The sequence below is a fragment of the Lampetra planeri genome, chromosome 19 (genome assembly GCF_965212315.1).
Source record: "Lampetra planeri chromosome 19, kcLamPlan1.2.h2, whole genome shotgun sequence".
Lineage (NCBI taxonomy): Eukaryota > Metazoa > Chordata > Hyperoartia > Petromyzontiformes > Petromyzontidae > Lampetra > Lampetra planeri.
The window spans coordinates 2,422,617-2,445,192 of NC_136125.1; the positions used below are offsets into that span (position 1 = coordinate 2,422,617).

General features: G+C 44.8%; 2 protein-coding genes across 2 annotated transcripts in view; one reads left to right on the plus strand and one right to left on the minus strand.

Annotated features, from left to right (window-relative positions):
* Positions 1–10,909, plus strand: part of LOC144723948 (phospholipid-transporting ATPase VA-like) — a 64,934-nt gene extending 54,025 nt beyond the window's left edge. Inside the window, exons 14-22 of the mRNA XM_078602731.1 lie at positions 785–892; positions 1,135–1,429; positions 2,133–2,209; positions 2,851–2,976; positions 3,686–3,886; positions 4,441–4,521; positions 5,343–5,447; positions 5,957–6,144; positions 6,559–10,909. Coding sequence (XP_078458857.1) covers positions 785–892; positions 1,135–1,429; positions 2,133–2,209; positions 2,851–2,976; positions 3,686–3,886; positions 4,441–4,521; positions 5,343–5,447; positions 5,957–6,144; positions 6,559–7,321 — 1,944 coding nt within the window. The 3' untranslated portion in view covers positions 7,322–10,909. The remainder of the gene's footprint in view (positions 1–784; positions 893–1,134; positions 1,430–2,132; positions 2,210–2,850; positions 2,977–3,685; positions 3,887–4,440; positions 4,522–5,342; positions 5,448–5,956; positions 6,145–6,558) is intronic.
* Positions 10,910–12,477: 1,568 nt separating this feature from the next.
* Positions 12,478–22,576, minus strand: part of CORIN (corin, serine peptidase) — a 51,942-nt gene continuing 41,843 nt past the window's right edge. The window contains exons 17-21 of the mRNA XM_078602686.1: positions 22,246–22,295; positions 17,102–17,285; positions 14,766–15,037; positions 13,318–13,583; positions 12,478–12,654 (exon numbers count right to left, since the gene is read on the minus strand). Of these exons, the coding sequence (XP_078458812.1) occupies positions 12,478–12,654; positions 13,318–13,583; positions 14,766–15,037; positions 17,102–17,285; positions 22,246–22,295 (949 nt within the window). The remainder of the gene's footprint in view (positions 12,655–13,317; positions 13,584–14,765; positions 15,038–17,101; positions 17,286–22,245; positions 22,296–22,576) is intronic.

The following is a 22,576-nucleotide window of genomic DNA, read 5'->3' on the forward strand; positions in this document are numbered from 1 at the left end:
GATGTGCTGAGTAGGGCGCCACGGTGGCGAGATGTTAACTACCTTGCCTGGTATACAGGAGGTCATGGGTTTGGTCCCGACCCTGACGCCTGTATATTTGGAGTTTGCATGTTTTTCCTGTGGTCACATGGATTTTTTTCCAGGTCCTATGATTTTTTCCCCTCCACATTAAAAAAAATGCATGTAGAGTATTTGACTGCTATACATTTCCACATTATAAGCCACTTAGTTGAGCGATAATTTGTGGCCAGGTCGCTTCTGAAAACTAGCTATATAGCTAAGTGGGCCTTAGCTGGTAAAATAAAAAAAATAGTTTCATAGATCCCCTTGATGATGATTTGAACTCATATCGTTCACAGTGTGAGAGGGACACTACCACAGCACAACACCGCAGGTCACACTCTGGATTGGAGTTGACGACCCTAAGGATACACTGATTATGGATTAGCAGGAGTATCGTCAGATAAATATCCGAACTGCAAAAAATATTTTGGTTACATTTTTTAAACAACGTACCAAAGGCATTATATGCTACTTCTACGTGTGCTGTTACTCAGCTATTGTAAGAATCACCTGTATTTACTGTAATCCATGTGTAGGTGAAAATATGGACAATATAACACTATGCATACATTCTTGAATTGTTGGCATTCACATTTCTGATTACACAACAAAGTTTCTTCAAAGATAAATACATTTGTGTGCTTGGCATTGAATATACTGTACGAACAATGCACATATAAACCGTGTGCCTCTTTCTGTTGCTGTCATGAATCTACGATAGATTTGGGTGCTCACAGGAGACAAACAGGAGACTGCCATCAACATCGCGTTCTCCTGCAAACTTCTGGACGCCAGCGACGAAATCATCACTCTCAACACAGAGAGCCTGGTGGGTACCCTCGCCAGCTCACCAGCCAGAGGTGCCACGACTTCCGTGACAGTTCTAAAAAAATTCGTTTTCAATCTAGAATTAAAATTGCATATCTCCAGAGGCTTCTTAATGTCAGAAGGAAGAGCATTCCAGACGGCCGCAGAAGCGCGCGATGCAGTGACCGTCTTTGTCCGATGAGGAGGACCGGAGAAGCAGAGGGCAGCACCGACATCGAACGTTGTGCTTGCTTGCGTCTACAGGTGGCGTGCGACGCGCTGCTGAAGCAGTTGCTTCAGATGATCGAGAACAAGAGCTTGAGCGTGGGGGACGTGGCACTGTCATCTGTGATGGCCGGTACCGTGGTGGCCGCACGCCGCGGGCTGGTCATCGACGGCAAGACACTGTCGTTTGCACTCAACAAGGACCTGGAGGAGAACTTCCTGAAGCTGACGCACCACTGCCGCTCGGTGCTCTGCTGCCGCTCGACCCCGCTGCAGAAGAGCATGGTGGTGAAGCTGGTGCGGGAGAAGCTCAAGGTCATGACGCTAGCTATCGGTAAGCGCGCGTGCGCACGCCCACACCGCTGTGACATTGAACATAATGACGGTGAACGGGTCAATATCAGGAAACACTTTGTTTTTGCTTATTTTTAACAAAAGTTTCAGGGCCGGATTTCACTTGTTGGCAGCAGATGCGCCTTGATCGAAGGCCGTCTATAAATAACATAATATCACATAAGGTACCACTTCTATGCTTAAAATAAGAAGGAAATGACAATACAATATCTGTAGAAAATATTCCAGCAGTAATTTGCCTGTTTTACAAAAATACTGATTGGAATTGCCACTCAGACTACACATGAGTTAGGCTATGGGCTAATAAATCAGAATAGTTTTTTTACAAATGCATAAATGTATTACCTCCACAAATTTCAATGATTCTAAATCACAGATAGTATATACGTTTTGACTTCTTAGGATTGAGCTGAAATGTTTCCAATTATTGCGTCTCCAATCTGCCAATCTCCAAATTTTCCAATTCTCCCAGGTTGTAGTTGTGGCATTCAGCTCGATGATAGGTGTAGCAATATAAACTGACTTTGGCAAACGGGGAAATGAATGTCGACCTTTATTAAGCGCTTCTTCCACAGCATTTAATTTTGATATGAGGGTGAATAACGTACGCATTTGTTGTACCTTGTTTAACACCATCTTGACCATTGCTACATCAACTCTGTCTTGCTTCCACTGCCCCGCAGGGGATGGAGCCAATGATGTCAGCATGATCCAAGTGGCCGATGTGGGAGTGGGAATCTCTGGTCAAGAAGGAATGCAGGTTGGTGTGAAGTTTGTGAAGAAGATGATCTGTGAATGTTCAAGGAAATGCTGCGTGATATGCTTCCAAGCCAAACACAAATGAGCAAAGCGTAGCCGCTCATAATATAATTTCAATCGAATTTTATCATCTTCTGGTTGTCTATTGCAGCTGCAATGGACCGACATTTGTTTTATGGATTCAAATTTGTTAATTTGAGAAATAGGATGTGTACATGCACAGCCCTTTTGCCCTATCACTGCTGGATGAGGGCCTCCCCACACCATACAAGTCATCAGGGTTAATTGGCCATGCTTCACTATGCTGGCCATTGTAGGTTCATGAAGGCAGGGATCATAGTACAATACTACAGTGGATATTTCTGCACTGCCGTCCGCTGAAAAAAATCTCTCTGCATGGTGGTCACCCATCCAAGCACTGTCCAGGCTCGAAGCTGCTTAGCTTCTGAGATAAACTGAATGATGTTTGTAATACATTTAAATAAGAAATTTTGTTTTTTCATGTTGACAACTCTAAACCTAGGCTTACCAACCACTGCAGTGTATTTGTGGGTACACATGAACGTGTGATTGCTGCAGCAATCTCTGTTATTTCAAACTCCTTGGCTAAAATGAGCCACCTTATGATTCATTTCCCAACAGGCGGTGATGTCAAGCGACTATGCCATGCCACGTTTCCGACACCTTCACAAGCTGCTGCTGGTGCACGGACACTGGTGCTATGACCGCCTGGCCAACATGGTGCTCTACTTTTTTTACAAGAATGCGGTACGAGCTTGCCCACTCTGCACGTACACACACGCACACACACGCACTCTCCAGCATCGTCCTCTCACCAAGGCAGCTTCTGGGCGTCACGGTGGCGAGATGATAACTGCCTCGCCGTGTATACAGGAGGTCGTAGGTTCGTACCCAAATCAGTTGCGTGCCAATACACCACTCAAAAGACAATGCATTTACATGCATGTTTCTCCTCTTCTGGTATTAAGACATCATATATATCCCACAATACATCCTGATTTTTTATTGTACCTCAGGTGGCAACCCTAATGTGCACACAAACTGATTGAGGACCCAAGTTCTGAGTTATCCTCCACTCCACAAGAGGTTGAAACAGGCTGATTTTACTAGGACAATGAACTGGATTGTTGTACAATGGATATTACTTCAAATTACAAAAAATATATATTAAAAATTATAAATATGACCAGTGATATTGATAATAAATTGAAAACTAATTTCCTAACTAACTTTCTAAATTGAACTACTTTTTTTGTCTAGTTTGTTGTCCTTCCCCCGCACCTCCGATCACCACGGTTTGCTACACATAGTGCGAAAGAAGTTAAACATGCATGCATACATAATCGTGCCAGCATGTCATTGTAGTGAGTTCTACGCTTCCTCAGTAGCAACTGTGCATGTATGGAGTTGGCGTGGATTTAACGTGTGCGTGTGCGCGTGCGTTCCCCCTTCGCAGGCGTTCGTGACGCTGCTCTTCTGGTACCAGTTCTTCTGTGGCTTCTCAGGCTCATCTCAGATCGACCAGTGGTATCTCATGATGTTCAATCTGCTCTTCTGCTCGCTGCCGCCCCTGGTGACGGGCGTGCTCGACAAGGACGTCTCTGCCGAGACGCTGCTGGCCAGACCTCACCTGTACCAGAACGGCCAGAACTCGCTGGTGCGTACGGCAAACACTGTGCCACGGCTCTCCGTTGCGTTCGCAGGTCTCACGCCGCGCGTCCTTTGGCACGGTGTCCGACATTTCGCTCTACGTTGCCGAGAACTTCCTCCGGAACCGAACTGGCATTCGGCTCTGCACGCTGGGTGCGTGTTCGGTTCCCGAAGAGGCTCCCCAGGGCATGGAGCGGAACAGTGGACATTGTGCCGAACGACGCGCAGCAACGACGCAAAAATGAGCCCGAGAGCTAAACGGCACGACCACGAAAACCTCCGCAGTACCACGCGACGTAGTCTGTAGACGTGTGTAATGACGTATGAGGTGATCGAGTCTCATGCTCATGTTGTACGCCTCGAATTTGTGTGCGTTAATAAAATAGTTCAATGGTCGATGTATAATTGATATGCTAATGTTACACTTATGCTGATTGAGCAAAATAAAGCGTACAAACAAAACCACGGAGATGTGCTGGAGAGGCAAGAGAAGGGCAGCCCTCTCAGACCCTCGTGAAGCACTGACGACACACGGGTTTGTGTTTGCTGGGCTCCCTGTAGGCGTACCGACCAAGTCTGTTCTGGGTGACCATGGTGGACGCGCTGTACCAGAGCATAGTCTGCTTCTTCCTCCCCTACTTGGTAAGCGTTCCATTCGCCTGCTAAACCACCAGCACCACCACTACCACACGTTTCTTCAACACATCTCAATTACACCCACTGCTCAGCGCGACAGCATTGTTCAAAAGTGTGCTTCAGCAGAATTCGACGTCAAGTGAAAAATCACGTGTATTTTTTTCTGTCCTGTTTCGTATGATGATGACCATCAGTTTTGCTCACACAGTGAAAATAATAGGATAATGTAAATATGAATGATTAAAATGTATTTTATACTTTCTGACTCTTTCGTTCACATTGATATTAATAAAGACTTTACGTGCAAAGTTAGACTTTTTTAAATTGGAATATGGCAAATGGTTTTTAATTATTCATTCTTAATTATAATGCACTGCCATGACAAATGGTCAAGTTTAGATATTTTTAACCAAATCATTACATTCCTAAAACATGCTGATGCATGCCTATACTATCTACTAAAACAGTCTACTCCACAAAACATTCAGTAAACTTTTCACCACATTGATAAAGGAGCTTCTTGTTCAAAATGAGCATGGGCACGTGCTCATCTCTGTTGGTGGCCCTAAACCAGTGGTTGAAACAACTCCACATTTCTATGACCAGCACCAGTATTTTCTCAAACCACTGATAATTTTCTCACAAAGTGGTACTAATTCAATAGTCTTGGAAGTGTTAAGACGGACTTGCCTACCAACCATGGATTTGCCATTTGAGTGCTGTACCCCAGGATGGCCAGGTAGAAGGTTTGTTCGGTAAGGGAAAGAGAGTTAACGGTGGGGTCACACAAACGACTGCCCTAACTGTGTGTGTGCGCTGTTCTCAAGGCCTACCGTGGATCCGACATTGACATTTTCACGTGGGGAACACCAATCACCACCGTCTCGCTCTTCTCCATTCTCCTGCACTTGGCGATCGAAACCAAGACCTGGGTACGGCACACGCTTGTTCATAGTTCGTGTTATTTGATGGCGGATGCTCAGGAGTTTAATTCCCCGAAAAACTCGAAAACTAAACTATTTTTTATTTTACCAGGTAAGGCCCACTCTGACCTATATAGCTCTTTTCAGAAGTAACCTTATTACGTGGATATTTCTTGCAGCCAAATACTCTAAATGCATGTTTATAAATGTGGAGGGAAAAACCAGAGGACTCGGAGAAAAATCCACGTGACCATGGAGAGAATATGCTAAATCCACATATATAGATGTCAGAGTCGGGATTGAACCCACGACCTCCTGTATGCCAGGCGAGGTAGTTAACATCTTGCCACCGTGTCGCCCACAAGGGGCTTTATGATGATAAGTGACGAGTGTTTCCGCACCTCCGATCAGCACAGTTGGCGACGTACGGTGCGAAAGAAGTGCAACATACATAGATACACAGACTGGAAAGAGTGAAATGAGGCTCATGTATGTTGTGCCCTGTGTGCTCCCTGCAGACGTGGATTCACTGGGGGAGCATGGCCCTGAGCTTGCTACTCTACTTCCTGTTTGTGCTCGCCTACAACGCCATCTGCATCACCTGCGCCGCTCCTTCAAACCCCTACATGATCATGGAGATACTCATGACGCAGCCTCTCTTCTACTTGGTCTGCGTCGTCACGCCGTTGGTCGCACTGCTGCCCAGGTAATCGCCCTTTACTCGCCGCACCCTGCAGCTTGACCTCGCACCGATAAATAAGCCCTCGTTTTTTTTTGTAAAAAAAATTTTTACACAGAAATTGGATGTAATACAGATCGAATGGCCTGTGTGCGTGAGAATCAATCATCTTTAAACCGTATAGCTTGTAATTGATTAAAGCGATCCCTGCTGCCACTACAGACATTACATTACACCACAATATACATATATTAATTAATTCACTAAATCTGATTGTGGCCCTGGAATCGCTCGGTGGTGTTGCATTGTTGCACATTAAAAAAAAAAATTATGAACCCCAGAACACGGACATCACAGAGAGAGATTAAAATTACGAACTCATTGTTACACACTTAATATTTAAAGCACGACTGTGTATTTCACCGACTTCCCATTCCTCAGGCTTGTCTACCGGACACTGGAAGGCTCCTGCTTTCCATCTGAGAATCTGCGCGGGCGGCAGTTGGACAAGCTGCCCGATGACATCCGGCAGGGTGTGTTGCGGGCCGGTCTTGACCCAGACCCCGGACCCGCCCCTGTGCCCCTCGGGGCCAAAATGGGCCGAGTCCAGTGCGCATCTCCCATGCTCTCCCCGACTGCCGCCGACTCGGGCATTGCGCTCGATAACTTGTCCATCAGAAACAGCCGGTGCGAGGCCGCCACCGCCGAGAAAGACTTCCTACAGTCACCAAGCAACGACTACACACCGCTTCCTGAGACCGGCACGGCAAAGCGGCCACAAGCGCTGCAAACGGTGTGGGATGTGCAGTCCTCTCACCACCACCACAACTACTTGCACTCCGTCAGCACCTCTGAAGCCGACTCGGGATTTCAGAGCCCGCCAATGAGCGAGGAAACAAACACATTGCCAGGAACCCCTCTGTCGGACACAGACACTGTCACGACGCAAACAACCAATTCGGCGAGGGCTTCACTGCGCGGGCACAGAGGCAGAACGAAGGAGCAGCTGTGCCACATTGCCAGCAATGGGAGAGCGACTGAGCCAGGAGACACTATCGCCATGTCTAACTTTGTGAAGCTAAACACGGGGAGCCCAAAGCGTAAGGAGGTCATTCTCGATCCACTAGGCCTGCCCGAAATGCAAGAGACTGTTGTTTATTTGGATGAGAGTATTTATGAAAATGTGTCCACTTCAAAGCTGTAGTATTGGCGACTCTTTAACGTGTTTACGCGTACAAAACACCTGGACAAAGCTTGCTGATTTTATCAACAAAGCCATTTTATTAGCGTGACACATCCAAACAAGGCAAAGTTGTTTTCGTTATAGAAAGGCAAACTGACTGCTTTACACACGTGCAGTGGTAAAGAATGAAGATTTCTGTCATTTCCTAGCACAGCGGGGCCAAAGCATAATCTTTCCAGATTTACAGTATTTATTCATCAAATTAATGTTGTCTGAGCAAACTTAACGGACATGCTGAAACCAGAAAAATAAGTGCCTCTGTATTTCCCATATCACTGCACCTTTTAATAGTAACATCACACAGCTATGGGTCACAGTTTATCAGTTGAAGTGGAATGCGAAAAGTGGCGACTGGATAGGGCCAGTAACAAAGCAAATTATTCTAACTAAAGCAAAATTGCATAAACATTTCGTGAAATTGCAAAACGGTAATTTGCATCACAGCACTGCGGTGCTCTGTCGTGTTACACACAGCACTGCGGTGCCCATCACTGTACCACGAGTTTGTCTTACAGGAATGTTTCGTACCTGATGCTAGGAATATTTATATTGTAAATGCAATGCCTGCTTTGAGTAAGCAATGCACACGTTGGCCTTAATTTACAAGCAGATGTCGTTTGGCCAAAGTGGTCGACATTTAGCAAAGAGAATGGAACTCTTTGCTACGTTGTGCCTTCATGCAAGGCACATTTTTTTAAACAATTTTTTCTTCTTCTTTTTTCATGGGTTAAGCAATATGCAATCAAGAATATTTTCATTGGAAGCCACAAAACCAATCTAATACAAATGGTCTCGTGAATTTAAAATGTTTTCTATGTGACTGTACTTATTTAACTCATCCGATTTCCACGTGCGTGGATCAGAATGTTTCATCTTGAAAAGATATTCCGATGAATTACCTCATCCGTTCCCTGCAAAAACAGCGTCCTAAGGTTTTGTGGGGTAACATGCATTCAGAATGTGCTCCTGCCAGTGCACAGGTTGCAAGAGTCGAACATGTGGCATACTTGGGATAACCTTCGCTCTTGGTATTTAATATTAAATTCACGAACTAAGTAACACACATATCATTGAGAGGCCACAATCATTTACCCAATGTGCATGTCCAGCTGTTTTTTCATTCACCTGCTGGATGTGGGCCTCTCCATGTGGTGCAGGCCATGGGGGTCATCAGACGACACTTCACCACGCTCGTCGGGTTGAGTTGGAAAATGACGGAGAGCCGAGGTGTTGGGAGTAGAATATGGTACAACAAAATATTTTGTTGCCCTGCCATCTGCTGACAATGTGGCCCCCACAGCAGTCCACAGCACCTGTTTTTCGCCAGGCAGGCTCACCCGTGCATTTTGCTTCCGAGACCTGACGAGATGGGGCTCATTTATCCCTAACCCCCCGTGTATTTCAGCATAATCCAACTTGCAGTTACGTACTGTGTTTAGCGCCCAATCTGTATTGAGCTTGAATACATTTACTCATCGCACTCCAACTGATAAGATGTGATTTGAAAGACGAACAATCACTGATGAGGATTAACTTGCAGTGTATTCTATTTTGTACAAAGGGCCACGTACTGGCTGTCCCATTAGCCCGGTTCCACTCATTGATGGGGCTTGGACACAGCTTCTCCCGCAAGGAGGGTAGGCATGAGGACTTGGGCCAACATAGGGCTCACCTCCACGCTAAGCTGAGACATTCTTTCCTGACAATTACTCAGTATATGTTAACATTTGCGTGTATTTTTTTTTATTGGTCAGCAACATTACATTGTCTGCATTTTTGAAATCCCACCAATTTAATGTCTATTGCTATATGTTTTACGAAGCTACGTCTTTGTTGTCACTCGTCATAGTTAGAGCAGCTGCTTACAGTGATGCTAGAACCTCGACAAGTCTGACTGGGCGGAGGGAATTTCAAGCTATGGGGATGTCAGGAACGTGCTGCAATTTTGAAAAAGTGTATAGTATATTGCACATTACATTCACACAAAACACCTAACACATTTAATTGCGCTCAATAACGTCATAAAAAATCAACTGAATGTATACAGTTGAATATTCGCAGTTAAATAACACCTAAAAAGTTACTAATGTACAGGTTAGTCTTAGTAACTTCCCTCCACCATCGAGCAGAGGATGATGGTGAAGATTGAGGTTCGCTGGATTGGGAAGGCTGAGAATGAGCTTCAAGAATGTTTTGAGTTTATTTGCAAACTAAATAAATGCAGATGTTTAAAAGCCAGGGAGAGCTCTGTCAGGGCGTGTGGATGACTGGAGGCACAGGTTGCACGGGTCTACCACGTGGTCTACTTGGGATAACATCGCACCCTTGGTATTTCATATTAAATTCCCAAACAAATTAAGTAAAACTTGTTGATCTGTGAAAAAGATTCCTTTTAAATTAAATAAAAAAATGTTTATTAAAGGATAAGGAACAAAAACGAGAGTGTAACTCTGGAGGAGATTTGGTTTCCGAGCTATCGATTTATTTCGGGGCTGCCTTTCCGACTGAACTCGAATAATGGCTCAGTCCGGCTTCAAGAGGTTTTACTGCACATTCTGTATGCAACAATATGAGGTAAGTTCATTGCTTTATACATACAATATTTTTAGTTTCGTTTCCCATTGGCAGACATTTAATCGATGGGTGGTTCCCCTTAATAAAGGTTTTAAATTGACAGCATTGAAATGATAGCGTTTAACACCAGTGTCTGGTCATAACATTACCGGTTATAGCAGGACATCTATGGACTCCTTGGGTTGATGATCCCCAGTCAGGATAGGGCCCAGGTAACATAGATTATATGACAATCGTTTATAATATATAGTACAGATGTGCCTTAGCGTTTTCCGAATTGTAATGTTTTCTAAGGGCTATAAAGAGGACACCTATGCAAAATGTTCATCCGTATTGTGGGACGATTGAAGCCATGTTATTTATAATAATCTGCTCTGTTATAATTATAGTTCTTTATACAAACCAAAATGTGCGTTACCATATGAATGCTTTAAATGCTTAAACAAAATGATAAGCATACTGTACGTGTTTGAAAGCAGTACCGAGAGTGGTAGTTGTCGATGTTATGTTGGTTTTAAAGAAAATTATGCAATATTTCAACATGATATCAAATATTAATTTTATTTGGAGGACTTCTTTGTATATTTGTCACTGTGATTCATGAAACCGCCAATGGCGGTAAAATGTAAAAAACAAAAGAGTTCTGGTGCATTTGCAGCTTCAGAATGCTTATGAATAATGTTTACAATGAAGGATTACTGTTTGTGTAATATTGTGCTTAAATGAAACAAAGTTTTTTAAACAATATTAAGGGTTTTATATGAAATGAAATTGGCAATATGTTGGGTTTTCTGTACTGGAGATTTGTTGACCTTTATAAACACTAAGTTTACAAGGAAAATGGTTTTACAGTCACTGTTGCGTTAAAGTAATTTTATGGAATGTTAACTGTTGATCCAAAACTGGTTTACGCATCCAAATCTGCATGTGTAATAAAAAATAATATATTTTGTAGAATAAAGTTGTTTGAATTTTTACACTTGCGCTTGTAATTTTTTCCGTGGCTTTTTGTGACGCCATAAAATCGCACAGCTTCAGAAGCGCGTGCTCAGTGTGGGCGAACATAAAATAAACGTGAGCATTTCCTGTAAAAAAAAAACCACCAGTGAAGAGGACAACACACCCGCCGAGCTACGCGCTGGCCTCTTTACGGCAGCACAGCAAGCAATTCGTGGAGCAAGCGGTACGGATTCTAGCGTGTTGCCCGCTTGTGCCTGTGCGTGGGTGTACCCCATTTTCCTCAAGTGAAGCAAACACCCAAAGTGGGGCCCTCCTGAAAAAGCCTTGAGAAATATTGAGGTGTTCCTGGATAAATAAAGGGCATTACTATTATATAAGAGCATATATATAACTTATTTGGTGCGGGCAACAGCACACTACGCATGATATGTATACGCGTGAAGGGATGGATGCTATCTCTCCGTTTAAGCATGTACATTCTAATCGCATTGAAAGGCCCTGTATTATGTGCACATTCCAACAATGAGAAGATATTTTACAAGAGTTCATTGGAGATTCAGCAACGCTCCATATCTAGCAAGCAAGCAACACAAATCGGTGACTTAAAATTCTCAAATTTTTTGCTAAAACTAATACACCATGAATTATTCTTTCCAAAATCTAAAAATTCGTTGGGAATTTTGTTAATGATATATATATACAGTATCTTGAAATGTGGTTGGAAACACACTATTACTTATGTTTAAAAAATACATATTATCGTACAATATTTGGTAGCTGCCATGACAACAATTATGTGAGCATTGTTTGTATTTATGTACCTTAATATAAGCTTCTCTACGCGCATTCCTTACAATAAACCATCTCATTCCATGTCTGGCTCGGTGCCATCGTTGATTCATACGTCATCATCAGGTGACATGGGGACTCTTTCATCCAGCATTAGATCGAAAATGGCTATTAATGATCAAATATCGTTAAATACTCGGCTGCGCGTCCAGCTAACCGCAGCGGTACACTGCGTCACCTGCTTTTTATATATATTTTTTTTATTTCGATTTAAAGCTTTCGTGACTGCAGGGATTCATCTTCTTGGTTCTTTCGGTAAAGTCACGTAGAAGGGAAGTAATAAAATAATAAAAATAAAACATGTGAGAATTGTTTTATTATGTTTTATTTTTATTATTTTATTACTTCCCTTCTACGTGACTTTACCGAAAGAACCAAGAAGATATTTTTTTTAATTGAAAAGCCATATCGTTCAAACAGTTTTTTGTGTTTTAGTTTGTTGTCCTTCCCCTGCACCTCCGATTAATCACGGTACACATACGGACCCGGATCAACAGCCATAACAGAGGGCACACGAACATTCCAGAGTAAGGCTTGCTGTGTGTCCAGGGATTGCGCCCTCTGGGTAGTCCTTCCTCCCTGAACGGGGGCTAGTTTTGGTGCAACAACCGGGTTCCTTCTCTAACCAAGGTGGCGGGGGGGGGGATGACGAATATAACGAGCGAAATAAAATAAAAACTTGAGGCCCACAACGGCCATTCTCCTCCTAGGATCAGCTGTCGTTTTTTTTTTGTTTAAAAGAAAGTGTGCAGGAAGATGTGCCTCTCGATCCAGCCCAGGAGCTGCGTCACGTTGGTGTAGACGCCCGGTCCCACCGACTTGGAGGAGCACACGGAGCCCCACGAGGTGAGGCCGTACAGCGTCCAGCGCCGGTCGGTCTCCTCGCACACCAGTGGGCCCCCGCTGTCACCCTGCCACAGCAACAGCCACACAAAGTCACACCGGCGGCGGGAGCAGATGCGGATACTTGAAGCGGAAAGTGGAAAGTTAAATCTCTCCCGTCAGCGTGCGACTGTTTACCCAGACTAGACCGTGGAACATATAACGACGAAGCAATGCCCGATTCACAAATACGAAGGAGGACTGATCATACGGCGATGCACCACTCTGCTGCTCCTGACTCATGCATCTGGCTAAACCGCCTCAATGATGAATGGTTTCAAGCTCAAGTTTACTTTGTTTATCCAGGTGAGAACTCGAGAGATGAGGATGAGTCCCATTTGCAAGAGTAACCTTGGGTCGACGGAATAACACAAAGTGCTCGCCACAAATTAACTACAATACCTTGCTGATCTCGTCAAGGACTATAAATCATCACACGAACTCCAGTCATCCTCGCAGCAGCTTTTGGTTGGCCATCGAACAAAGACAGTTACTACATTGCGTGCTTTCAGATGCACTTCTGCGGCCCTCTGGAATGCTCTTCCTTCCGATTTTAGGAGCTATGCACCGTTTAAATCCAGATTGCAAACTCATTTCTTTCGAACTGCTTTTTTTGTTTAGTTTTGTGTCCTTCCCCCGCACCTCCGATTAGCATGGTTGCCTACGTATGGTGCGAAAGAAGTTCAACATACAATACTTGTCTCATGACCTGCCCGACCGTGAGCTGTGCATCGCTCAGGAAAATTCCTCAGCCGCAGAGCTGCCCGCGCCTGTCTTGCGGGTGCATGCACAGCGGTTGTCCGGAAGCGCCGTCGTCTCACCATGCAGGAGTCGACGGAGCCTGCCTCGTAGCCGGCGCACAGCATACGCGGCGTGAGCGGGCGCAGGGGGAAGAAGCCCTGGCAGGCGCTGGGTGAGATGATCCTCACCTCGCCCTCCTGCAGCTTAGACGGGACAACTAGAGCAGAAGCAGGCGCACGCACCACGGCAGGATTTCACAGTCACGAGAGATCCTTTGCATTATTTTACAGCAGTGGCATCTGTTGGCAGCCGATGAGGCATTCAATGAAATGCCCCCATTACTTAACCAGGTAGGAGCCCGTTGGGATACAACTCTTCAGAATGTAGTCACTGTCTGCAGACTGGTATCTATAACGTTGCATTTTTTTGTACAATTATTTGAAATTTTATGTAGAAAATAGTCGCCGAGTCTCAAGATTCTTTTGTAGGAGTATCCTGCTCAAGTTGTTAAAAACTAGTTTCCTCTTGTGAGCATATCTGTTTATTGAAAGAAAGAAGTAACAATACCTGGGAAAGCCCGTGTATATGCACACCTCTTAATATACACGACGCAAGAGGCTGGGGATTTAAGAAACTTGCCTCGTCGTTTCGACTGCCGTTTTGTGAGGTCACATCAAACGGACGACCTGTGCATTGTAAGTCCAATGTGGTAGCATTACTGTAGTGGTAGCACATTATAGGTCTGCGCTCGTTCAAACAGAGGTGTGAGTAGCAAAGCTACACGTACTCTCTCCTAATGCCCTGCCATGGCGAGCGGAACTCGACATTGGCATATCAGCTCCTGAAGAACGCGATGCCATCTTGCGCAATGCCATGTGACGCACATGTGTACGCGCTCATCCGGGGTCAGAATCGTGTAACTCTCTGGAGAACAGCACGTATGTGTGTATGTATGTGTTGAACTTATTTCGCACCATACGTAGCCCACCGTGCTCATCGGAGGTGTGGGGGAAGGACAACAAACTAGATACAACAAGCAGTCACAAGGAATGACTTTAAAATCGAGATTGAAAATTAGCTCCAGTGGTTTCCTAATATCGGAACATTATGTGATTGAATTAAATGAGTGGTGAAGTTTGTCTGTGCAAGGTTATTGAACCAGAATTGTTGAAGTCCTTGGTTAAAGGAAAGAGCCGGTGGATAGCTAGGGAATGCCCTCACCTAACCATTGATGGATTATGGATGATGATGATTAAATTGATTATATGTGTACCCTCACCCCCGACGACTGCAGCGGTTCAAGGAGAATTCCTGGCACCACCAACACCAGCACCTTCTCAGCGCAACTTTGTGGACGAGCTGCCTGCGAGAAATGCTGAGCTGCGTCCCCCGTGCTCACCCTTGGCGCTGGTGACTCCCCAGCCCGTGATGACGCAGTAGGTGTCATCTGGCACGCCGACACCCCTGTGCGGGAGGCAGGCGGGCTGCACGTGGGGGCTCTCCCACACCTCCTCCCGCAGCTCCACGAGCGCCACGTCGTAGTCCAGGGTGCGTGCGCTGAAGCGCTCGTGGCGGATGATGCGCCGCACTTTCCTCTCCTGCCGGAATGCCGACAGGTGCCCCAGGTTGTTCACCCCAAACACGGCCGTCCAGGCCTCCGGGTCATGTTGCCTAACAAGGGCGGAGAACTGCTTCAGAAGCTGAAGGTGGGCCACACGAAAGTACCGCGATCCACCTTGAGATTTCGCGCACGCTCTCTAAGGGCTCGTGTTCAATCCTGAGGCTCAGTGAATGCCAGTGTCCTTCTGGTTTAAACTTACCCAGCAAACAATGCTCTGTATTGAGCTACATCTGAACATTGCGTGGCAGATGCAGCTATTTGCTCCTCCACCAACGGACAATTAAGATTATTTCTCAGTGTGACTGCAGTCACCAATCTTATGTTAACTACCTCGCCAAGTATACAGGAGGTCGTGGGTTCGATCCCGACCCTGACGCCAGTATATTTGGAGTTTGGATGTTCTCCCCGTGGTTGCGTGGATTTTTCTCCGGGTCCTCAGGTTTTTAACTCCACGTTTAGAAACATGCGTTTAGAGTATTCGGCTACTAAAAATGTCCACATGATGTCACTTATTTGTCCGATCATTTGGGGCCTGGTCGCTTCTGAAAAAAATAGCTGTATAGCTCAGTAGGTCTTATCTGGTAAAATACAAATAGTTTGAATAGTTAGATATTAATCTCAAACCATGAACTGCATAGTTATGCCACTACGCTGTTTCAATCACTTGCTAGCAAAATTTATGTTATTCAGCAGTCTACTGCGAAAGCCATTCATTGACAGGCCCACCAACCTCAACATAAAAAAAATATGAACTCTGCTGATGTAGTCGGTGTGAGCTCGCCTGTGACGAATCACACGTATGATTGAGCACTCTGCTGGTTATTATAAGAAAAGGCGATGGTGATCAAGGATTGGACCCCAAGTGCGACAATACACGAGTAGAGTACGAGTCACGCCCCCAATTTATATTTGGGTGGACTTTGTGCTGAGGAATTGAGAAGCGGTGTTGTGACGTGGAGGGTGTTTCTGATCACTATTTCAGATATGCAATTTGCCCTACTGAAGAACACTTTGAAATAAAGTTTTGCCGTTTCGCAAACCCCTGGTGCTCAGCTGTTGTGGAGTCGCCCACTTCTCCAGAGGACAGAACACAACGCAGGGTCTCTAGTCATCGTCTCCGAACTTAATAATTTTGATTGTTGCTATTGTCGTCTGTTTCGCCAAGCTGTCCCGCTTGCAAGGATTCACGACAGGAGGAGAGGGACAGGGCAGACCAGCTCCACTGAAAAACTCCCCGTCATAACAAAAGAAGAGGACTAAGATGACAATCTGCTGAACCGAGTGTGTGTGTCAAGCGAATATAAGTATCTCTCTGCTCAAATGAGCATGGAGGGGTACTCATCTCTATCGATGGCCCCTGGACTAGAGGTGGAAATTCCACATTCCTATAGCAGGGACCAGCCTCTCCAGAAGACAATCGATGTTCACCTCCAACAAAGTGGTACTCGTATTATTCGGGGATGATGGCCCGAGTGAAATACTAACTCGTACTGTTCTATTCTAATTTGCAGATCCAGTGCTCTAACACAGATGTAAATAAAATGTAACAAAAAATCGTCCTCCTATAGAGAGACTGGCCACTATCAGCATACCGTGACCTCTGGGTGTAACGCAGTTTGGAAATCTAAATTATTATGATTATTCAGTGAAATGGGCATCACACCAAACTCTTACATGCTGAGCCCTCTTGACTTTACGTTGTGAACCATTGCGTTCCTCAGACAGTAAGTGAAGGCACTGAATATGGCTTCCCCTGAGGCTGTGCTTCAGCTCTCAGACCTGCACATGGACTCACGAATTTCCATACGAAGCCGACCGCAGAGCTGTAGTATAAGCAGTGCGTAAGCTCACTTTGGGAATGAAACCCCATCAGTATCTGCTTGTTTGATTATCAGCTTCGCAGATATACTGTGGGCAAGACAGGAACATCCGCATGGCACCCCCGCGACGTGTCACCCAGTCATCCTCTCGTCGCATGACTCATCAATGCGCGATAAGAAGCGGCGAACCAGCCATTGCTTTGACGTCCGTCTCCCAGGGGCACGCTCAGCGTCACAGATCTTCCATCACCAGTGTAACCCCGCGGGCGAATGTGTGTCCGCGAACCCCCTCACCGCGTGAAGCAGTGTGCCCCCGTGAGCGCCCATCTGCGGTGGATGAGAGTGCAGCCGCAGGAGTGGGGCCTCAGCGCGGTGCGCAGCGAGCCTTGCCATGGCCAGCGCCCCTCGCGGCTCGCTCGGCCGCCCAGGATTCTCTTGCTCATGCGTCGCGGCGACGACGTTGAGCGCCGGCCACAGTCTGCGCGCACATCCCGGGCAGGAGCGCAACTAATGGGGTATGTGTGGCAGCGTTTATGCGACGCATAGCGGGAACTCCAGTCGGACACAACGGGGCCCCCGAATCAACAGGTAAACAAGTAAAATAAACGTGAAGAAAATTAACAAAAAATATGAGAACAATAATACTGTATTTCGTTATAGTCTACATATCTATATATATAAAATCGCAAATCTGTCTGTCTGTCTGTGTGTGTGTGTCTGTGTGTCGCCGGACCATACGCAGTTTCATTGGACGGCGGTTGCCCCTGGCAACGGGTAGCGACGCATTCGCTGCCGGGTGGACGCCATTTTTAATTCCCGTTAAAAATATGCGCACGCATTTGTGGTATAAACTCGATATACCCAGCGTTGCCCGGGGGGAAAATACATTTAAAATCTTATGAAAACTTTCAAACATTACATACCAATGAAAAAACAACTGTGTAATTACTTTTAAACCTGACGCGCCAAGAATCGATTCTCTGAATCGCGCAAAGGAATCGAAGGTTGTAGATTCCTTTAGATTCGGACGATTCCCGTTTACTATAAGTTGCTTAAAGTCGATATAAACTGCTACGAACGGGAAATATCCGGCGTTGACCGGGGCAAAAATGTAATTAAAAACTCCTGAAAAAATAACAAATAAAATAACAATGAAAATGAAACTCTATCATTCAAAATGTAAACCCCCAACATGCCAGGAATCGATTCTTTGAATCGCACAAAGGACTAATCGAAGGTTGTAAATTACTTTAGGATCGCGCTTCCTGTTTAATATAAGTTGCTTATAGAGTTGATATAAATTGCTACGAATGGGAAATATCCGGCGTTGACTGGGGCAAAAATATAATGGTGAGGGCGGTTGTGAGTGGCGATTGTGAGTGGTGATTAGTGAGTGGTGAGGGGAGGTTGAGTGGTGAGGGTGAGTGGTGAGGGTGAGTGGTGAGGGTGAGTGTTGAGGGTGAATGGTGAGTGGTGAGGGTGTGATTGGTGAGGATGAGTCGTGAGGGAGAGTGGTGAGGGAAAGTGGTGAGGGTGAATGGTGAGGGTGAGTGGTGAGTGCTGAGGGTGAGTGTTGAGGGTGAGTGGTGAGTGGTGATTGGTGAGCGTGTCATTGGTGAGGATGAGTGGTGAGGGAGAGTGGTGAGGGAGAGTGGTGAGGGTGAATGGTGACGGTGAGTGGTGAGGGTGTGTATATATGTAAGGTTATTAAGAAATATATTTTTCACCCGGGCAACACCGGGTACTACTGCTAGTTAATGTATATGGATGAAAAACAACCGTGGCTATTTCATTAAAAGTGAGTTGGGAGAAAGGAGGGGGGCCCACAGTCGCATCTTGCATAGCCCCGTTGCTCCCCTGCGTCCGGGGATGGATAGATGTGGGCAGAAAGCATTTTGTAATTGGTGAAGAACCCCTGTGAGGACAAGATGTATGCGTGTGGCAAATAGCAAACAAGTGTGAAGTAAGCTTCACTAATTCAGCATCACTCATACCTCACATTGCACAAATGGGAATAGTGTACTCAGATTTAAGTTGAGTATGTAGTAAACTCAGAACTACAGGCCTTTTTAACAATAACGTTTTTAGGCAGATATTGACCAATTTTTTCAAGAAACTGAATTGCAAGCTGAATTAAATAAGTGTGTTAATGTTCAAAACCACCTCTAGGTATGTATGTATGTTTAACACGTAGGCTTTCACGACCCCAAAATTATCCATACGACGTTTTTTTGAGTTAGATCACGTAAATATAGATGTGTTGTTAAACCCGCCACACCTGACACAGACAATTAGTAAGGTTTATCGCGCAAAACAGAACGTGCCAATTCGTTACTAGTACAGCACACCGGTGTGTTGGAGAGTAAATCCACAACATTCACATTTAACCCCGCCCCCCCAGCCCCCTCTGGCCTTCGCATCTGAGAGGTTTACAATAACCCCTCTATTAAAGAATGAAACAGGAGGATTTCTTCACAAATATGGCTGTCGCCAGATGAGGCTAGTTGTAATTACTGGCCTTGTAAGTGTTGTGGATTTACTCTTCAACACACCGGTGTGCTGTACTAGTAACGAATTGGCATGTTCTGTTGATGTGACAACAGGGGCGGTTTCTTCATTAGGGCGATTGGGCGACGCACCACCAATCTCAGCCGTTACTGTGCCTCTGGATATAGTCCAATCAGCGTCATGTCACATTCTGTGGAGTACCGCCTCTTTTTGGGCGATTTCACTCTGGCTGAGAATCGCCCAGAGTGTTCCCATAGACTTACATTCAAAGATGTTTTTTTTCGAACGGCGGGCGCTGCAATGCATTCTCTATGGCTTCCGGGAGGGCTCGCACTAACGTGCTTACGTCATCATAGGTAAGCACGTTTCAGTCAACAATATTATTTGTCGCCACCTAGTGGAATCTTTAATAAAAGAAACTGAGTGGATTGTAATAATAGTGAGATAGAAACAAACAAGATGTATTGTAAGAGTCACTTTATTTTTCATTAATATTAAAGAAGTGAAGTTGCCTTTACATGCTTAAGCTGTTAATTTATCCATTGCATGGGTGGACCTTATCCTTATCAATCATCCAGACATTTGCCCCCCCTGAGAGATTTTGCAGGAGCCGCCACTGTGTGACAACCCTTATTAATTGGCTGTGTCGAGTGGTGGCGGGTTTAATGATATATTTATAGTTATGTGATCTAACCTAAAAAAAACCTCTAATATGTATGTATGTTGAACTTCTTTCGCACCAAACGCAGCCAACCGTGCTAATCGGAGGTGCGGGCAGGAAGGACAACAAACTTAAAAACAAAAATAAGTTCTAAAAAAGTGAGTTTTCAATCTAGATTTAAAAGTGCATAGCTCCAGTGGCTTCCGAATTTTGGAAGGAAGAGCGTTTCAGACGGCTGCAGAAGTGCATCTGAAAGCGCGCGATGTGGTGACAGCCTTTGTTCGATGGCCGGCCAAAAAAGCCACTGCTGCGAAGCACCCTGTACTTGCAATGTAGACATCGCTGGTTCAAAACAATGGGGCAAGTTTCTTTAATCGACCGCTCCTCCATCCCTCGGCAGACCACATGCGGTGGGGTAAAGTGTTGGTACTCTAAATTATTCAAAGAGATTTTGGCCATCTTCTTGGTTCTTTCGGTAAAATCACGTAGAAGGGAAGTAATAAAATAATAAAAATAAAACATAATAAAATGAAATAATTCTCACGACGTTTCGGCTACAACGCAAGCAGCCGTCTTCAGGTGAAAAATGAGACACTACCAAGCTAGGAACTTATATATAAGCTGGGTTGGAGGTGGAAGAGCGCCTTAACAGAAAGAATGTGCATATGAAGAGGAATTTAGCATATTCATGGGAAATGCGTAGGAGGTGGGCGGGGGGGTTTCATAGTCATATTATGCCCATGCATTATACAGGATCAGCAGCACCAAGGGGGGGGTGCAGGGAGTAGCATTAACAAAGGAAAGGAATGTTAATGATATGTAGCTGCAGTTACTAAACAACCACGTATCCGTGAACATAAAGCTGACCTGAAACACGGTAGGACAAACACCTCAGCCGTGGCAGATCACTGTTACAACTCAGTGGGCTCACATGACATTGACTTCTCCAAGACAGAGGTTCTCTGCAAGCCATCTGGCTATCATGAGAGATTCGTTCATGAGGCGATCCACATATACAAACACAGAGACAATTTTAACCGAGAAGATGGATTCTGGCTTAGCAATCATTGGAAGGACGTAATAAACCATTTCGATACACATTAGGGTGGGTAGAATAATACATAGTGTTATATTAAAATGTATAAGGTATAGGGCGGTTAATAGCAATACAGTATATAATTTAATGTTGGGTTTATCTATGGCAGTATATAGTACGGTATATGCTCGTGTGATGTAAGAGAATAAAGTTTAGATGGAAGCATATTATATAATTTTTACGACGTAGAAGTGTAATGTATTACTTGCTGTTAGTAACTCAGCTTATTGTAGAGTATAGTAAGTATACTGATGGTGCTATGCAGTTTATACTTTAGTTTTTTATGTAGTTTATACTTTAGTTTTCTACGTGGTTGTTTAGTAACTGCAGCTACATATCATTAACATTCCTTTCCTTTGTTAATGCTACTCCCTGCACCCCCCCTTGGTGCTGCTGATCCTGCATAATGCATGGGCATAATATGACTTTGAAACCCCCCCCGCCCACCTCCTACGCATTTCCCATGAATATGCTAAATTCCTCTTCATATGCACATTCTTTCTGTTAAGGCGCTCTTCCACCTCCAACCCAGCTTATATATAAGCTCCTAGCTTGGTAGTGTCTCATTCTTCACCTGAAGACGGCTGCTTGCGTTTTAGCCGAAACGTCGTGAGAATTATTTTATTTTATTATGTTTTATTTTTATTATTTTATTACTTCCCTTCTACGTGACTTTACCGAAAGAACCAAGAAGATGAATCCCTGCAGTCACGAAAGCTTTAAATCGAGATTTTGGCCAGTGTGGAAGAGTAGGCCCAAACACCCTCGGAAGGGTGCTCCCTGGAGCTCCCTTCACGGTGGACCTTTCTGACAGCAGTGGCGAGAGCCAGCAGTTGACAAACCGATGCGTTGTCACGTGTGCTTGACTCTCAGCACGTTGTGACAATTTGTCTCGCAACGAAGATGAGATTGCAGTCGTGTAGCCACTGGCGTGCATAACGAATAGTACAATGTAGAATCCACAGGTTGTTAACCGAACAAGAAGGTTAATGATGTGGCCATTATTTTAATGGTTCCACAAAAAGTTCGGAGCAACGCAGTATTTTTTACGAGTGAGTTCACAGCATCCCCACAAGCCGTCCATAAGCACCAAGAGTCGAGCATTTCTATTGCACATGAAATATTAAGAGTAAAACAGTGCCTACATGTACATGATTACATTTTTAAACTCACCATTTCTGTGGCAGATAACAGACACTATGCTCTCGCTGTCACATGGAATCCTAGGGAGAGAAAAGGTGGCAATTGAAATAAAAAAGACATAATAAAACAAAATAGTGGATAAGGTCCATCATCCAGAAGGCCTTCCAAACCAATGTTATCCAGCAACTTTTATTAAAATAAAATAAAAACTGGGCCAGTTTTTACTTTGTGAGTCCCGTCGGCAGGATGTGGCCCATTAAATTGACATCTCCTGGACATCTGTGAAAAAAGAGCTTCATAGCTCATCGGATTCCTCCAGCATGAATAAAGATTCTGATTCTGACATAAATCCTAGGATCCC